Source organism: Misgurnus anguillicaudatus, chromosome 13 (genome assembly GCF_027580225.2).
Source record: "Misgurnus anguillicaudatus chromosome 13, ASM2758022v2, whole genome shotgun sequence".
Classification (NCBI taxonomy): domain Eukaryota; kingdom Metazoa; phylum Chordata; class Actinopteri; order Cypriniformes; family Cobitidae; genus Misgurnus; species Misgurnus anguillicaudatus.
In genome coordinates this window covers 4950234-4968684 of record NC_073349.2, presented here as the reverse complement: position 1 = coordinate 4968684, position 18451 = coordinate 4950234, and the positions used below count along the sequence as shown (strand labels likewise).

At 36.9% G+C, this 18451-nt stretch overlaps 2 protein-coding genes across 7 annotated transcripts in view; one reads left to right on the top strand and one right to left on the bottom strand.

The window, feature by feature from the left end:
• LOC129430297 (ankyrin repeat and SAM domain-containing protein 1A) overlaps window positions 1-10259 on the top strand; it is a 140620-nt gene extending 130361 nt beyond the window's left edge. For 5 of the 6 annotated variants that reach the window (XM_073874886.1, XM_073874881.1, XM_073874885.1 and 2 more), the window contains one exon: window positions 3769-4887. In XM_073874886.1, the coding sequence (XP_073730987.1) occupies window positions 3769-3879 (111 nt within the window). In that variant the 3' untranslated portion in view covers window positions 3880-4887. Of the gene's footprint in view, window positions 1-3768; window positions 4888-8708 lie in introns of those variants that run through there. The other variant, XM_073874883.1, reaches the window with a different exon arrangement.
• A 3586-nt stretch (window positions 10260-13845) lies between these two features.
• LOC129430870 (PDZ domain-containing protein 4) overlaps window positions 13846-18451 on the bottom strand; it is a 38858-nt gene continuing 34252 nt past the window's right edge. Inside the window, exon 7 of the mRNA XM_055188476.2 lies at window positions 13846-17057. Within this exon, the coding sequence (XP_055044451.2) occupies window positions 15192-17057 (1866 nt within the window). The 3' untranslated portion in view covers window positions 13846-15191. The remainder of the gene's footprint in view (window positions 17058-18451) is intronic.

Sequence of the window (18451 nt, the reverse complement as noted above, 5' to 3'; positions counted from 1 at the left end):
TGTTAGAGAGCACATCAGATCTTAAAGCATGTTGTTTGAAGTTGATATACTGTTTTTATTTAAAGTGTAATCTTGAAAACAAACAGAAGTCACAGCTGGAGCTAAAAACATATGTTAGCTAAACGTATATGTAGACCAACTATGTACAAAAATATTGGCACCATTGGTTAATATGAGCAGAGAAATGTGTTAAATGAATAAATATTTTATATCACAAAAATTTATAGAAGTAAAACAAAAGTGTGAAAAATTACATTATGAAATAAACGTTTTTTTTTTCTCTAATACACCCTGGGCACAATTATTGGCATCCCAAGAAATGTTATGAGTAAAATATCTCTGAAGTATATTCCCGCTGATATTACCATTTTAGCACACAAATGTGAATAGAAACATGATGTTGTCCAGTTATGACTTTCTGTTACACGTAAGGGATAATGTAGAGGCAGCCGGTAGTTATCGGGAGGGTCTTGTATCACACTGAAGGGGCTTATTTACCCGATAACTACCGGCTGCCTCTACATTATCCCGCTTATTACACGGCTACTTGCCACATAAGAAAAAAAACTGGACATGAATATGAAACATTTTATTGGCATATTTGTTTTAAATTAACATTTTTATCCTTCCGCGAAAGTTTGAACAGATGCATAAAATGATCGTAATACCTTATTAAGAACCCATGCTTTATACTTGTCTGTCTCCATTTTTTTCTCTTTTAGCCAGTCTTTGAGAAGTTTTAATGCCCATTCTCTATTTCTTTGAGTGTTGGCTTCGTAGCTGTCATGCTCTATTTTGTCAAGTTCAGTCTCAGTAAGCTCTCTGTGTCTTGTCGTTGTTCGTTCTTCTATCCGCTGTTTAAATGGTTTGTTTTTTCCGTACATGTTAAAATAAATGTCAAAATTTTCCATTCTTAATTGTGGTTGTCCAGTGTTTGTCACAAGATGGCGCCAAACAGTAATCTTTGTTGGCGCAGAGGGATTTAAAACATACAAGTAGTATCGGCTATGCGTTATTACTTTGGAGCGGTTATTATTTGAAAAGAACGAACCTGCAAATGTCTCAACTGACCAATCAGAATCAAGCGTTCCAGAGAGCCGTGTAATAAAGGGGAATAAATATGAAGTAACACAAAACCCAAGAATCATCACAGTGGATAAACCAGAGACTATAGTTCTGATGTGCATCAAAAGATTGTTGAGCTACACAAAATAGAAAGTGGCTTAGTAAACCATATAAAAATCTATTTCCACAAACAGGGCAATAATTAAGACGTTTAAAGGAAAACACCACAGTTTTTCAATGTTTTTTTTACTATGTTCTTACCTCAACTTATATGAATGAATACATACCTGGGTCAATTACATTGACCTTAATTATTTTGTGTCTGTATGGTTCAATTAAATGTAAAAGGGTTAAAATTTCAAAATAAATTTGCAGATTACTTGCATACATTAGCTTTTTTGAGGAACAAGTCAAAAATTTCTAGTTTTATTTTATTCACAATATTTGGGGATAATTGCAAAAAAGGTCAATGTGGTGTAACAGGTTTGTGTCAATTGGTTTAACTAGTTTTTTTTATGAAAATTTAAATATATTCGTAAAAAATGTGGAATAAAATATAATCATGTAGTTTAGGGGAAAATTTATTTTTTACGTAAATTTTAACATCATTTATCAAAGATTATTTAGAAAACAGAGCTGTTTTCAGCATATGTCAGGACATATTTTACAAAAACACATTAACATTTACATTTAGAAATAACTAATAAAATTATACTTCAATTTTTTTTTTTTTTTGATGATTAAGCTTTCTCATTCTTTGTCATAATTGATGGTTACACAATTTGAACTTTTCAGGTCCATTCAGTTTTTACTTTCATAAAAATTGTACAAATGTAATTTTTTATTGTATAAAATTAGCATAAATAGACTATGTGCATTGAAATAAACCTGATGCATGCTTTTTAAACAAGATTTTTTTTAAAGATTGTTGAATTTCTCATCTTGCCAAACGTTTTTGTCACTGACCCACCTATATTTTTTTCAGTGCGTGCAATTAATTTTTGTACAGCGCGTCATGAATGTGTTAGCATTCCTGTTTGGATCCTTAGGACACTTCCATTTTTTCCCTAAAGACTGTTATATGAGTAGTCAACAGGAGTAAGTATGGTGGCACAAAATAAAACGTTGCGATAAAAAAAAAAAGAGAACTATATTGTATGGTGGAAGAGCACTTGGTTTGCAGCACTTTGACCTCGGCATGCAGTAACGTCACTCCTGACTACTCCCCCTCTCGCTCAAACTTCCGTCAATATTACTATCCCATACAATATAGTTCTCATTTTTTATCTGCTTAAAAATTCGTCATGTTTTATTTTGTGCCACCATACTTTTTCGTGTAACTACTCTTTAAATAGGGAAAACATGGAAGTGTTTGGTGGCTTATAATGGGGCTAGGCTGAATGCTAACACATTCACGACGCGCTGTACAAAAAATCAGTGCACGCATTGAAAAAAGATAGGTGTGTATTAATTCATCTGAGTTGAGGTAAGAACATAGTAAAATATTGAAAAACTGTGGTGTTTTCCTTTAAAGCGAATGGAGATGTTGCAAACGTTTCTGAAAGAGGATGTGTGTCTGTATTGTCTTAATGCTCAGCACAGACAATAAGTTGAGTTGGGCATGTTGCGACAGTCGTTGTGACTGGTGATACTTGGTGCTTTAGCCTCACACAGATTAGATCTCTTGACCAACACGGCACCGTCTTCAACCATCGTTTTGAATTGTTTGAAGTAATCATTCAGTGTTGTTAGAGAGCAAACAATAAAAACTGAATGCGTCTGTTGCCTGAATACAGTGCGAGCTGAACGTGCGTCACATCCCAGAGCAGCCGCTGTCAGATTAAGAATAATGTTAAACCCATCATTCAATCAGCGCTTTAAGTGGAGGAAGAGCCAGTTACTCAGTTTAAGACTGGCGGTCTTCCGTCAGAAATACCTGCGCACATTGACTCAAGCTCTTAAAGGGATAGTTCACCCAAAAATAAAATAAAAATTCTGTCATCATTTACTCAATCTCATGTTGTTACAAACCTGCATTAATTTCTTTCTGATGAACACAAAGGAAGATATTTTGAGAAATGTTTGTAACCAAACCATTCGTGGATCCCATTAACTTCCATAGTATTATTTTTTCTACTATGGAAGTGAATGGGGCTCATGATTGTCATTATTAAGTCGTACTTACTGCGGTATAATTATTTCACACAGCATACAAACAAAGCATTGACTAGATTTGAGTGAGATGCTTAACCAGAACACAGAAAGACAATCCTACAGTGCTATAGTGTTCAGCATCCTCTACTGGTCCTTTCAGGAATAACATGTCTTATATCAAACATCTTATTGATCTAAATGAACACAAAAATCATTCCTAAACATCTCAGGACTCTTATGTGTTGAGTGCATATGTAGATATGCAGAGATGTGGATCATCTTACTTCTGCAGAATAATTCGTCATAAATGGAGATGTTTGATATATGACACACACATGAAATCTGTTGAAAGCCCTCACAGTGAGATCTAAATGTTTCATGAAGCATTATTCTTTTTTTATTATTCAGTTTTGGAAGGATTGACAGTGTTTTGATCGTGTTTGATCTCTCTGTGTGTTCATGTATTTGCAAAAACTATGCCTCGTGTTTAAAATCCTGTTCTTGTTTAAAAGTGTTGTTGTGTAATCCTGATGTTGTTGTTTTTCGTAGTTGGAAGCGATGGACGTGGACGCTCACAGTCAAAGCAGCGCAGCCTGGATCACAGACTCCAAAGATCCCAAACCTACCGTCAGCACCAAGTATGAGACCACCATATTCTGATCGGACGTTCCCGTCCTCACATCTCTCCTCCCTGTGCTCTGTGCCTTCACTCTCTAGATAGACTTTGACTTTCCCTTCATCGACATTCAATCGCTCTCTTTTCTCCTCCGGACTCGATCTCGCCCTCATTCGCTCCGTCAGGCTGAGGTCTGCTTCTGCTTTCACTGTCTGACTCTTTATTCCAGACGTTTAAAGGCTCAAAGAAACCTCCACTCTTCTTAAATCATCCTCAAGATTGTCTGTCCCGTTGTAGCCCTTTAAGTTTGTGTATGCTGACCACTTCACCTGTAGTTTCATCTAAACTGACCTGAAACCAAAGTAAATCTACACCGAGGATCAGATCATCTCTGTTTGTACATTAGTTTTATCACCTGAAGAAATTAAGAGAAATTTAATATTTCTCCCTCCATCATTCATACTGATGTTGGCTGCAGTGAAGAACTCGTTCCCATTATCATCTTCATCATCCTCTTCACTTTCAGCTTTACTAAACATTTACTGTAGCAGCAGATCACATGATGAGATGAGGCACTTTAGATGAGCGGGGTTACTTTACTATTCCTTTAGTAAGCGCACAAATCCCATGCTTTTTAAAGAAAGGACTACTCAATGTGTTAGATAAGATCAATGATCCCACATAAGCCTGTTACCACAAAATCACCCATGTTGACAAACTGAAACATTCGACTCTGGATGTTTCGTATGTTAAAATCCCAGTTTTTTGCCATTTTCATGACGTGCCACTGGATGATCAGATGTCTAGCAAGCTTGTTGATCTGTTATCTTACAGACTGATGTTTAAATCATCTCTCTATGGACTAGATTGATCTATTAGTCCTGTTATGTTACTATGCACCTCTAACAGATGACTCTGGATTTTACATTCAAACTGCACTAACACATCAATCAAACTCTTCATTTTATTTTGCTGCCAAAATATGGATTGATGTTTTAACACTGTGATATAATGTGGTGTTTTATGTCGGACCAGTAAATGTCTGAACCGAATCACAGAGATATCTGAGAAACCTCCTGTTCGTGACGTGTCTGATGTTGAGACATCAAAGTGAAATGAGATTGACTTGATCAAACGTGTTTCACAGCATATCTAAGATTGGGCACATACAGGGTTCACACCAGACGTGGTAGAGGCGGCAAGCGTGAGTGATTTACATGTTAAGTCAATGAAAAGATGCGATTAGGCATCCTGTTGCCACGGGAAACGCGCAAGTTGAAAAATCTGAACTTTAGCGGATTTCTGCGCTGCGTTAACCAATCAGGACCTTGCTGTAGTAGTCGCAGAAGCCCCTCCCATGATGCAATTTGTCGCGTGAATGACTAGAATTTCACGCGCGAATAATGCGCGTGAACTCAAATTTTTTAATCGTTAACACCGCGTTTTTGCCGCCTCTATCGCGGCTGGTGTGAAAGCACCCTTAGAAATGCTGCTTGGTCTTCTATATTCTTGTTTTGGGTTTTGAAAGTGGAAATGTGTTCATACAAGCCTTAAAAACACCTCATGGGTGCTTAAACATTTACATATACAGTACAGTATGTAGCAAACAGCAACACTTTCAGCTGCTGCATTTCTAAGATGGTGATTCAAGGCATTAGCAAGGTGTTTATGATCAACATCATAACCAGATTAATGTCACCTTATATTATCTGCTGCTTTATCTCTGCATGGCATCTGTCGTTTCCTTTATTGGCCCAACATCATTCTGTTTCTTCTGTAAATCAATTACTCTTCACAAAATCCTGTCATCCATGGGTTCCTAGTGAAAAACAGCTGCTACTTGAAAACGAGTTTACTCTACATGCTTGATAAATTGGACAGCCATTATTAGTCCATGCTGTATTTGTCAACTTTGGTTTTAAATTCACATCTTACTGTCTAACAGTATGAATAACTGAGGGATTTAACTCCTGCAGAGGTTTATTTAAACCCAACACACTTTGATCTTGAGATTTCCTAATCCAGATCTTGAGGATTTCGTAAAGGGTACCCTGACTGTAAAGACATGTTTGTCTTAATAGATTGGATGGGTGAAATTAAAAACCGTAAAAGTGTCATAGTTTTAATAAAGTAAAAAAAAATCACTCAGAGGCCGCCATTTTGTTTACGCCATAACACATGACGTCAAAAGATCGCAATCAAAACCCATTCTATTAATACTACAGTACTTTCCGCGAGTCACATGCGTCCTTTCCATATGGATCACGGATCAACAGCGATTCGTCACGCTACTTTCAAAAGTGCATCCGAATCGATACGGAAGGTGCTGTATCAATGCGGGCTGTATCGTCGTATCAATATTTTGAACACAGCACTAGTAAACAAGTCTTGAATAAGTAGGTGTGTAAAACAGAAGATGAGTTGACAGTAGGTGGCGTCTTCTGTTCCGATTTTTTAGTATGCAGAGTAACATAAATGATGAAGAATACAGAAAACATACAAATGAAAGATGATCAAAATAAAGACGATCTGAGAGGTAAGAAGGTGGGAATAGGGTTAGTACTATAGTTTTCACATGAAGATGATACTAGTATAAAGTATTTTATATAGTAAACTGTAGTGCTATTTTGCGCGTCATCGACCCAGAATGCACTACATGCGGAACATAATGGTGACCTTCATGTTAAATTAAAGGAATATTCCATTTTCTTGGGGGAAGGGTCCAGATGGTTTGCTCGCCACCATGTCATCCAGGATGTTGGTGTCTTTCTTTGTTCAGTCGAGAGGAAGTTGTGTTTTTTGGGGAAAACGTTGCAGGATTTTTCTCATTTTAATGGACTTTAATGGACACCAACATTTAATACTTAACTCAACACTTAACAGAGTTTCAAAGGACTATAAACAATCCCAAACGAGGCATAAGGGTCTTATCTAGCAAAACGATTGTCATTTTTGACAGGAAAAATGGAAAAGATGTACTTTTAGACCACAGCTTTTCGTCTAGGTCCGGTCCACCGCAACCTAACGTAAATGCGTAGTGACGTAGGGAGGTCACATGTTATATATATAAAACGCACATTTGCGGACCATTGTAAACAATAAACTGACACAAAGACATTAATTAGTATCAGTTGACATACAACAATGTAGGAACGGTCCTCTTTCTCAACACTTGTAGACACTGGGGCGGAGTTTCGCGTTCGTCCTCTGTGACCTCTTGACGTATTGCGTGGGGTCAGCTGGCGCATCATGACCGGATCTACATGACGAGACGTTGTGCTTTAAAAGTGGATATTTGTTATTTTTCTTGTCAAAGATGACAATCGTTTTGCTGGATGGGACCATTATGCCTCGTTTGGGATCGTTTGGAGTCCTTTGAAGCTCCGTTTAAAAAAACTGTTAAGTATTAATTGTTGGTGTCTATTGGGGTCGATTGGAATGAGAGGGGTCCTGCAGTGTTTTCCTCAGGGAACGTGGTTTCTTCTCGACTGGGCAGGGAGGGACGTCGGCATTTTGGATGACATGGTGGTGAGTGGATTGTCTGGATTTTTCTTTTAAGAAAATGGACTAATCCTTTAAGTATTCAAATTTTATTTTTTTAAAGATGGGATTTATAAAGTAATTAAATGTGACCCTAGACCCCAAAAAGTCGCACAGGTACAAAAGCCAAAAATACATTGCATGTCTTAAAATGATAGATTTTTCTTTTATGCCTGAAATGATTGGCATATTATGTAAAGACATTCCATGAAGATAATTTCCTACAGTAAATATATCCAAACTTTATTTTTGTGAGTGGATGCAGCAAAATTGGCCAGAAACTCTGCTACAAACTTGCACTTGTTCCTCTCCGCTATTTGGGGATTTCCCATTCAAGTTTGGTTTAGATATAAAAGCTTTTAGTCCATAAGGTCATTACATAAGATTATGTATTTAGCTTTCAGATGATGTATCTCAATAAAAAAAAAATTGACCCTTACGACTGGTTTTGTGGTCCAGGGTAGAGGTCTTCACAGGTCCACTTATATCCGAAAACCCAAGGTTGGACCCTGAAACCTGAGCGGGTTTGGGTCTAAAAGTTTCATGTGTTCCTCAGACACGGCTCGGGTAAAATAATAGCGGCATCGTGTCTCGAGTAATTTAATTAAATTTAAATGGAGCAGCTGGCCAAATTGGTTGCGAGGCTAATGGGTTTCTTTCTGTCCGACTGTTGCGTGCAGGGATGCAGACTGCGCGCACGTCAATGCCATTTACATTCAGGTCCAGTCGGGTTAAAAAAAGCGAATGGTTCGGACTTTGGTCCAATTTTAGTTTTTTGGACCCGAGAAGACCTCTAGTCCACGGTCACATATTAAACGTGTTTCTATCAATTAGTAGTAGAAGATAAATATAAAGTATTAAAGCATACAAGTCTTCATAGTCAAGGTACCCTTTTCTTAAAGTTTTTTCAACCAATAATCTCTTTAAAGGGATAGTTCACCCAAAATGAAAAAAATCTCATTTTCTCATCCTCATTTTATTCTAAACCTGTATGAATTTTTTTTCTAATATTTTGAGAAATGATGGTAAGCACACATTTGACAGTACCCATTCTATCGTATTTGTTTTTCCTACTATGGAAGTCAATGGTTACAATCAGCTGTGTGCTTACCATCATTTATCAAAATATCTTCTTTTATGCGAGAATGAGAAAAGGATGACAGAATTAGTATTTTTGGGTGAACTGTCACTTTAAGGTCCTGAAGAGAAATGATTTGCCATGACTTTTTACCTTCATCATCTTTTTTCTGTTGTAAATGTTATTAACATGTTATCTAAAGGCCACATTTGATTTCTCTGCTGTGTTTTAATTCCTGTATGTGTCTTCCTGTAGCTGACAGCTGTGTTGGATGACAAACAGACAGGAAAATATGGATGTCAATGGCAGCATCGCTAGGGATGAAAGCTCACCTGTGTGGTGTGATGTGTTTGTCTGTTTGTGTGTGTTTATTTTCTCTTGACACACAGTTCATCCCGTCCATGTGCATGTGTTATAACATTAAACAAAACCGTCTCATCTCAAAATAAAGAAATCTCAGATTTCAGGTATGTTCAAAGACTTATTTTGCAAACACTGGAATAACAAACGCGGCAGTCACTCTGTGTGTTTACACAACATAAGAAGTCAGTGTTGATGTTATCATTGCTTGGATACTGTTTCACTTTTATTTTCATTGCGGAGATCTAGATGCTCTTATTGTGTCTGATAACTTGGAAAATAAAACCTAGTTAAAGTTAGAAACACTGATTCCAGTTTAGCAAAACACTGAATACAGTCTTGTTATAACAGTTAAAGATCAATCCATCCGTACATAGAAATATATAAAATTAGTGTTGTCAGTATTTCAAGTCAAGTAACAAAGGCTTTGGTGAAAAGCTAAAGCATATAGATAAGACCATTCAAATCCTGTTATCAGTTTGAATAGGAAAGGTTTGTGTAGTTTAAAGAAATAAACCGTTTGCCGGATTAATAGGAGATGGGATGTTATGTAACTTGTGTGGTACACTAATATACGAAGTTAAAAGATGACATGAGAACGGTACGGTACGGTCCTGTTCTGGTACGCTTTGTGACTTTTACAAGTATACTGTGATTTTTAATACAAAATGATGATGATGTTAATGTGACACTAGGAACAATATCCAGTTGTTTATGTTGTTATAGATCTTCTTAACAAAACTGTTTGTCTTTATTTCATTTGAATGATTATGTTGCAGAAAGCAGGGTTTGTGTAAAATGACATTCAAATGTTAAATTTGCATATTCATTTTGAAAATGTTGGATGCTGGAGTGTATGTAGATAGTTCATTGATATGACCTGTAGATTGGAAATATTCCTCTAAGCATTTAGTCTTAGTTTACAAGCATTTTAAGTCTGGTACTTTTTATTTTTAAACTTTATTTTTACCACGGTACATTAGAAATGGGTAGAGTGCTAAATACAGACAGATGCTAACGTTAGCGCCTGTAACAGCAGCAGTGTTTGCACAACCAATCACGTTAGAAAATTCAACGTTCACGGCTAAATCATTAAAATATAAACAATGTTGAATTGTAAAATAATCCTTGATGTTTTGTCTTTTGATACTTGAACGATTCTGCTTTTATAGATATCTCTATATATGTATATGTATGTATTGTATGTAATTTTTGTTCGTTGATATGATTTTTGGTCATGTTTTTGTCCTATCTAGAGGGGGAGAAGTCTTTTTAAAGCTCAACATATCATGTTTGCAAGTGAGCGCGAGACTGACAATGAAATCTTTGAGAGATTCTTGCCACAAAATCAAAGAGAACGATTGTACATAATCTTGGGCTTCCAGTTTTTTTTATGATTATTATTTTTCATAATTGTACATCCAATAAACAAAGAGATGGTATCCAGTATGTCTCATTGTGTTTGTTTTCCCAAACTTAAAACTACTGTATATCAGCATCATTCTTAAGTCGCCGGTACAGGTTATACAGTAGTATTAATAATATTATATTGTACTATCATTATAATTACCTTGTTCAAGCTGTTAGTCCAAATCTGATTTTGGTAGCCTGGCTAACACCAGACCAGTCTCATATGAGACATGGTCTGGGAACCGCATGCTAATTTTCTTGTATTTGAGGTGTGGTTTACGAATGCCTAGAGCCGTTTATCGGCGCTACGAATGTCTATCAAATGCGTCTGTACGTAGCTCATAGCCAATCGTTTCAATTATACCAGATGACGTATGTAGAGCGACATCAATTTTATCGGTACGTGTGCACACAGCTGAAAGCAACTAAACCGGTAGCTGTATATTGATATTGAAAAGCAACACAACTTAGTGGCACTGTGACAACCACATTACAGGCATAATGACAATATGATATTAATAAATACCCCTTATTTTATTTATTTATTTATCCTTCTTGAATATGAAATTGTTTAATGCCAAAAGTTTCTCTTTTTTTAAATAAACTTGCATTCAAAACTACTTAGAACACTGTCTAAGGTTGCATTGAAAAGTAACTTTGTGATTGGTTCCCTATTTCAGGGGCAAAATTGGTCCATAGTTTTCATGCTAGACTTGCAGCGTGAATAAATTTGCGCGCAAGGCAGTTTGGGGAAACCCAGGCTACAATTTTGGTGCATATCCAATTGGAATCCAATCATATTTAGAAATCCGTTTTCCTAATCTGTTTCAGGCTACATCCAGAATTGGATAGAAATTCGTTTCTGATCGCATTTGTGTAGCTTTTCGGTTACGTCGTGCTGTCACGTCACGTAAAACGTAAACACGTCAGACGTTGAAGCAGATTGTTGTGCCAGCACAAAGTCATTGCCATAGAAACAGTGCAGATAATCTGAAAAAACAGCTATATGCTACAGGATGCACAGATCGGTTCTGAAAAGTTGTGCTACACAATATGCAGTCCAAAAAACGCAGTTTTTTTGAGATTGCTGTGGGCAAAATAAATATGTGGACTTTGGCTGATAATGCGTTGAATCATGCGATCACATAATCGTGTTTTTCTGAAGGGACTGAATATGGACAGCGAGTCTGTCAAATCGGATTTGGACTGACAGTGTTCACAAGGTAAATGTTATGTATCACCCGGTTTTCAATCGCATTGTCGATACTTTATCCACCTGAAAGGCAAAGTTGCAATGTTTTTTATTTAATGGACAACAGTAAAGTCATTTTCTCCCCACAGCTGCATGTTAAAACTCAATGGCAAAACCCTCACATTGTGCTTTCTTTTTTCTTTTTTTAGTAATACTTCAATTTGTGTAATGATAATGTTTGTCTAAAGTAATAAAATCATACACAGCACATGCTAACACACTTTTAGAGGCAACCACAAACACTGGACGTTTAATGTTGCGTATACCTGATGGCACGTCTACGTTAGCGGATTAAAAAGAGGGAATTCATGTCATCTAATATAAATAATGTCAACCACACTATTTATATCAAGATGAACAAAATTATCCATATAAATTCAGAGGTACACTCTTAAAAATATAGGTGCTTCACGATGCTATAAAAGAACCTTTTCGGTCTAAATGGTTTTATGAAAAACATTTCTATTTCACAAATGGTTCTTTGGGGAGTAAAAGGGTTCTTCAGAGTATAAAAATGTGTGAAAGAATTAAAGAACCTTTGCCTGAATGGTTCTGTGAGGAACCAAAAAAGGTTCTTCTGTGGGGAACCAAAAATGGTTCTTTGGCATCACTGTGAAGAACCTTTTAAGCCCCTTTATTTGTAAGATTGTATGTAATAAGAGACTCAGATCCAAAGATCCTTCACTAGGAACACATATAGCCTATGATATATGTAAGATGCATTAAATGTGTCAAATCTGTTTAAATTGATATGCAAATTAAAATTGTTGCTGTTTTGGTGTTTTCTTCACCTGGTCATTGCGTCCACTGTGTGATTGCTTTGTCTACCCTGCTACTTTACATTTTCTTCATTTTCCTGTAATATTTTGCAATATCTTGGGCTTTATTTAGCCAATCTTGGTGTGAATTGATACAAAAATTGAAGGTTTCTGTCTTTAAAATATATTTCATATTCTTAAAAGTTTAACTGTAAATTCTAGCCATTTTTAAGAAATGACTCATGAAATGTCTGTCCTTTTTATCAGAAAATAGAATCAGACTAGATGAACATACACAATTCTTTCTTTAACCAACAGACATAAGCATATATTAGTCTATTAGACTTTAGTGTATTTGGCAATAACTTAGTGGACATTTTATGTAAAAAAAAATGAATTATCCAATTTAACTGCTTAATCTTGACCTGTATGAATTTCTGACATCAAGTCACTTACATACTCCTTGCATTCCAGTCCAAATAATAGGAATGACCTATATGTTGTTTTAAAGTAATGCTTAAATGCAACTTCTTAAAGTTTTTAATAGTTTTAAAGAGCACGTATTTTCCAATTCATGATTTTACATTTTTACATTGGTGTTTAAAGGTGTATTCGTTCATGTTTATCATCTACAAAGGTATAAATTCCAAAGTAAACGATGACATGAGTTATTGTTCCCAACTTGACTCTCTTTTCTTTGACTTCAACAAAGACAAAGATTGTAGGCAACAGTTTACTTCTTGGGACTGTTGATGTTGTTCCTGACGCTTCTGACTCACAGCCTGGAAGTCTGTTTCCGTACACTCAAAAAAAAGTTGTTTAATTAAATTTGTCTTAACAGGTTCTACGCAATTTGATTAATCTCAACAAACAATAATTTAGTTCATTTTACAAAAGAAGTTTAAGTAAACTTAACATACCTTAGTAGAGTCAACAAACAACAATTGAGTTAATTGTACATGAAAAATGTAATTAGTGATGACAAAAAATCTTGAATAATGGAATTTTATAAACTCCACCCCCTTTAATTAGGATTGAATAAATCATAACATTGAATCAATCAATCAGAGTGCAGCTGCCCAATACAACTCATCATGTAGACCTTTTTTAATTAGTTTAACAAAAATATCACAAACTTATTTGAAATGCAATGATGATTTCAAACCGTTTGTTTAGTTCTAAAATATATCAGAACAAGTTCATTGACTCATACTTGGCCACTTATTACTCTCGTACCTATCTAATGGTGCTACACATCTGCAAGAGGGTGCCAGAACAACAATTACCCATAATACACTGCAAAATCCACCTCAGCCAATGAGATGCAAGTCTGTATTGGTTAATGTTACTTTTATGCAATAATGTTATGTTGGCAGAACAAATCATTTTTAAGTAAATCTGACAAGACACATTTTTAGTTGAATGAACTAGATTAAATTAAGTTTACATTGTTAAATTGATTTTTTTCTAAGTAAAAACAACATGAAAGGATTAGTTTTCAGCAGGCTGCATTTAGCGTATTTTTAATCATTGAGTGTAGTTTACATAATCTTAATTATGCTTGTTAAAACCATTATGAAGGGTGTTTTATTGAGTCATTTTGATTAAAGATAAACTAAATGTCTGTTTAAATAAGAACTTGTCAATTAATGAATTAAAGCGTTTAATATTAAGGTTGCAAAAATTTTATTCAAAAACATTTAGGAGGATATTCTGTAATTTTATAACTTCAAGATGTTAAATGAAGATTTGGAGACAACTTATTAGCATCCTGTTGAAGGAATAGCTAATCAAACATGTAAAATTCTCATTTACTGTACTCATTTTCATGCCATGAGCTCCTTTCTTCAGCAATGCTTTTTTTAGAAGTATATCTGTCACTTTATGTACATTTATAGCACCTAACATGTGGAAGGTCCAAAAAGTACATCTGTCCATCATAAAAACAACTCCAGAGTATGTGTGTGTTTGAGAGATAGAGAGTGAAAATTTATTATTTTTACCTTATTTAGCAAAAATGAAACCAAAACAAACTAGTCCTAAATATGTAAAAGGCTGCCTGACGACAACTTTGAATCTTCAAATCAGGTTCTTGTGTGTTTTATCAAGAAATATCTTTCGACAACTAGTCATAAGACACTGGGTTTTGGTTTTGGAGAATTTTCATTTTGAGGTTAACCATTCCTTCAACAAGTAGCCTATAATAGACACACAGCTACAATTTCACTTGACAATTTCACCAAACATTAACATTTACAAACAACATGCACATTTTATTGAGATTATATTGTCTAACGAATCCCAAAAATATACAATCATTATATGAGATGTTTGATAAATGTTTGACATTAACTGTATGCTGGATCATTTGTGTACTTTTGTTTTCCATGTGCTTTTCTATGGTTCAGTGATTCTTGTGCTTTACATCATCTCAAGTTAACAGGTAAGTTGCAGATAATAAATTCATGATGATTGACTAACTTAATTTTAGTCAACCACCTGTTAGATTCTTAAGCATTGTGAGATCAGAATGATATTTATGCTTTTTGGTGTTTTCCCCCCACATTGATCGATTAAAAGGTGTTTACAAACCAGAGTAAACGATTCTTTTACAAAGACTCCAGCTTTTTTACTTTGTAACAGTCAACCTGTGCATGTCATTATAAAATTTCAAGCATCCAAACAATTGATTGGAAAAGAGAAGAGTTGGCATTTATACATTCATTTGGCTTTATACCTTTGTCTTTTCTGTGATGTACATTTGCATTTATTTGCATCAGTTTTTTTTTTTTTTGATTGAACTAGCAGATCAAAACCTTTATTTTCCTGTTTAAAGCTTTCTAATTCTGGGCTTTATCATATCTCATTTTGTCCTCTGTGCTTTTATTTTGTGAATGTTAAAACTCCCATTCTTTAATAAACTCAGAATGGCTGCTTTTGTCACCACCACTCCACTTGTCAAACAGTGGTCACAGATAGCAAAGGATTGTAAACTTTCTTTCCATCTACTGAACGAGTCCCATGAGCCAGGAGCTCCTGAATGGTGATCCAGTTATCCAGGATGCGGCGGCTTCGTTTCTTCATGCTCTTTTTCTGGCTAAGCTCAAGTATGGAAGCTTGTCCCTGCGCTCCGTAATCTTGCTCCTTCTCTCTCTCTCGCAAGAAGTCCAGTCGGCTCTGGATCATGAACTCGCGACGGCGGCGTTGTTCACGAGCTCTCAGTAGCTGTTGCTTGCGTTCCTCTTTGCTCCAGTACCGCCCCATCTTCATTTCACTGACAGCATCGTCATCCGTGGTCATTCCGCTACGCTCCTCCCGAATTTTCATTGCCCTAGCTTTTAGCAAACGGTCTCTAACTGGACGTTTGGCCACGTAACGAGAACCATCGCTACGGATCTTTACCTTCCACTCCATTCGAGGAGAAGATGGAGGTAGTGCTGGTATAATCAGAGAAGGTTCAGGGGCGGCTGCCGAATCTCTATTTACGCAAGTCCTGGCACTAGAGTGAGTAGGACCCTCTACAGAGTCCCTAACTTCTGGGCTGTCATTGGCAGACACATCCCTCAACTGCATGCAGCTCTGGTAACGTGGAGGCAACGTGGTTCCGCAGCGGCGACGGGACAAGTACGGACTGTTCTCTGCACTCCTTCCTCCTTTGACTATCCCAGTAGACCCTCGTCGCGCTCCGTCCAAACCTTTCTTACCGCTTCCATCGTTTCGAGGTAATGACCGAAGTCTTGTTGCTGGACTGGAGTTCCTGCCGTCTCCTGTTTCTTCATTCTTTCTTTTGGAACCTGATGAGGAAGGTAAGTTAAGGTTCTTATCCCTGCTCGTACCCGTTCTGTGACGTGGTTGCCGAGGTCGCATGGTTGCAGAGGCACTAGAATCCCCAGCGGCAGATGGCGAAGGGTAGCGGTCACTTGCCAAAGGCGTGCTCCTGCAGCTTTCCCCGCCTGTATTATAGGCGCTTGTACTCTCCTTGTCAGAGCGCTCCCTTTCTGGGATCTCATTGATATCTGACAGTTCGTGGTGGAGCGCCTCTGCTCCTCCACACCTTGACCTCGATCCTTTATCTTCTTCGTCCCCTTCTTCGTCAGCTGGCCAGACCTTTAAGCAGCGTTGTCGCAACTGCTGCATCTTCTGAGCTCGCAAAACGTTGCGCCACTTAAACTCTAGATGTCGAATTTCCTCCTCTAGAAGAGCAATTTCGTGCTGCATCAGACTCTCGTTACAGTTCATGTCTAAAGGAGCAACTCCTGCTGCAGGATCACATCCTACTGTACTGTGGTTCCTCTTGTCTAATAGAAACGCACATCCGTTCTTCTCATAAAGGCATCGAATCTCCAATAACTTGCGGTAATGTTCATATTCCTCCTCCGTTAGACCTGGCATTAGAACTCTGCCTGTCCCTGATTCTGGAGCACCATGATCCGCAGGTCCCACCCCATCCGGCCCCAGTAGTGAGTCATTACTGTAATGGAATTCCCATCCGTGCGGTACGGCATGAAACTTGCGCGTGCTGCCAGGTGTGTTTGTGGCATCGGTCGTGCATGCGCTGGTGGCGTCATCAGCCAGTAGGTCATGCTCTGAGGACTCCTCGCAACGTGTGCTTTCATCTGTGCGACCCACCCCGCTGTCCAGTTCCTGGCTGTTATTGAGGGCAGTCTGCCACAAGTTGGGCCGACCACCTCGACTCCCACTGATGTCACCCAGCAAAGTGCTGGTTTTCCTATGGTGCTGAGGGCTGGGTATATTCGAGACATTGTCCAGGTCCTCTAGATCCAGGCTCACATCCAACTCTAAATCCAGATCATCTGCTTCATTCTAGAAGTAATGAGGTTTTGGAATGATAAGTAGGAAAAAAGAAAAACAAAAGAGGAATGAGCTAATATACATGTTCGTGTATACATGTAGAGGTTTGACAAGTAAACAACATTATGTAGAACTTTTGAAACACTAAAACAGTTAAGTCAACAAACGTGAAAAAATGTCCTATATCCCTGTTTGAACAGCAGAGGGCAGTGTTTGTCTAAGTAAGCCCAAATGGATCCTCAATCTGTCTATGCTGGTCTCTTTCCCCATCTGCTGTAGAAGACATTTAAACAGTGCGAGGTTTCTCAAATGAGCCACCTGTGCCTGGGAATACACTGAGCCAGAGGAACACACATACACACACACACACACACACACACACACACACACACACACACACACACACACACACACACTTGTGTGCTACTGACCCAAAACCCTGGAAACTGTAGAATGTAAGCATGTCCCAAATGACCATCACGAGTCAACCATTTGTCCTTATTGTTATGACTGTAAGTCATTGACTCGTATATGAACATGACAAAAACAACCAGATCTTTGCCTCTATACATTTTTTTTTTGTATTGTTTCATTAAATCACATACTTGTAATATCAGTGAAAATATATTTAGATTTTTAGTGTCTGCATTTTTTGTATCACCAATTTATCATGATTTTTATTTGCGAACACCTTCTATTTGTCTTGCACAGCCTTGCGTAAAATAAGATCATAATGGGCTTCATAAATGCCTCAAACCTCACTGTTGACTTTGAATTTATTTGTATTCATGAAGCAGGTTATTCTTCAGAGGGCTTGAATTATGTTTCATTTAAATATTTTCTGATGGGATGCAGGTTGTTGCTATGTCTTCCACTTTGGCAAAGTATGATTTATGTAAAAGTTAAAAGATGTTGACAGACCTTGAGGTTTGAGTAAATCAATAGTTATTTTCAGAGAGTCAGTTTGTCTTTAAATAAAGATGTCTGTTGTTAGCATTTAAAAATAGTTATAAAGCTTATTACTTATTACTGTACAGTTTATGTTTAGGGAAATAAATTGAACAATATTAATGTGGAGTTGAAAGTTTTGTGTATTAGGCTGTATGTCCTTTGTGCTGTAGGCTGGTTCAGTGTGTCAGTTTTTATTTATGCCCAATTTATACTTCTGCATTGAGTCTACAGCATGGGTCTTCTATTAGTCTTCGAGGGCCAGATTTTAAAATTGTAAATATGATGTGAGTCAAGCTTTTATCCCTATTTTTAACTTTTACATATTTGTTACTTTTCACCCATATTGATGATGATGATTATTATTATTGTTATTATTATTATTATTACTCTTATTATGTTATAACTTATGTTGTTTTGTTACTTTCTGTTATAGGTCATGTCATATAATAAAAACG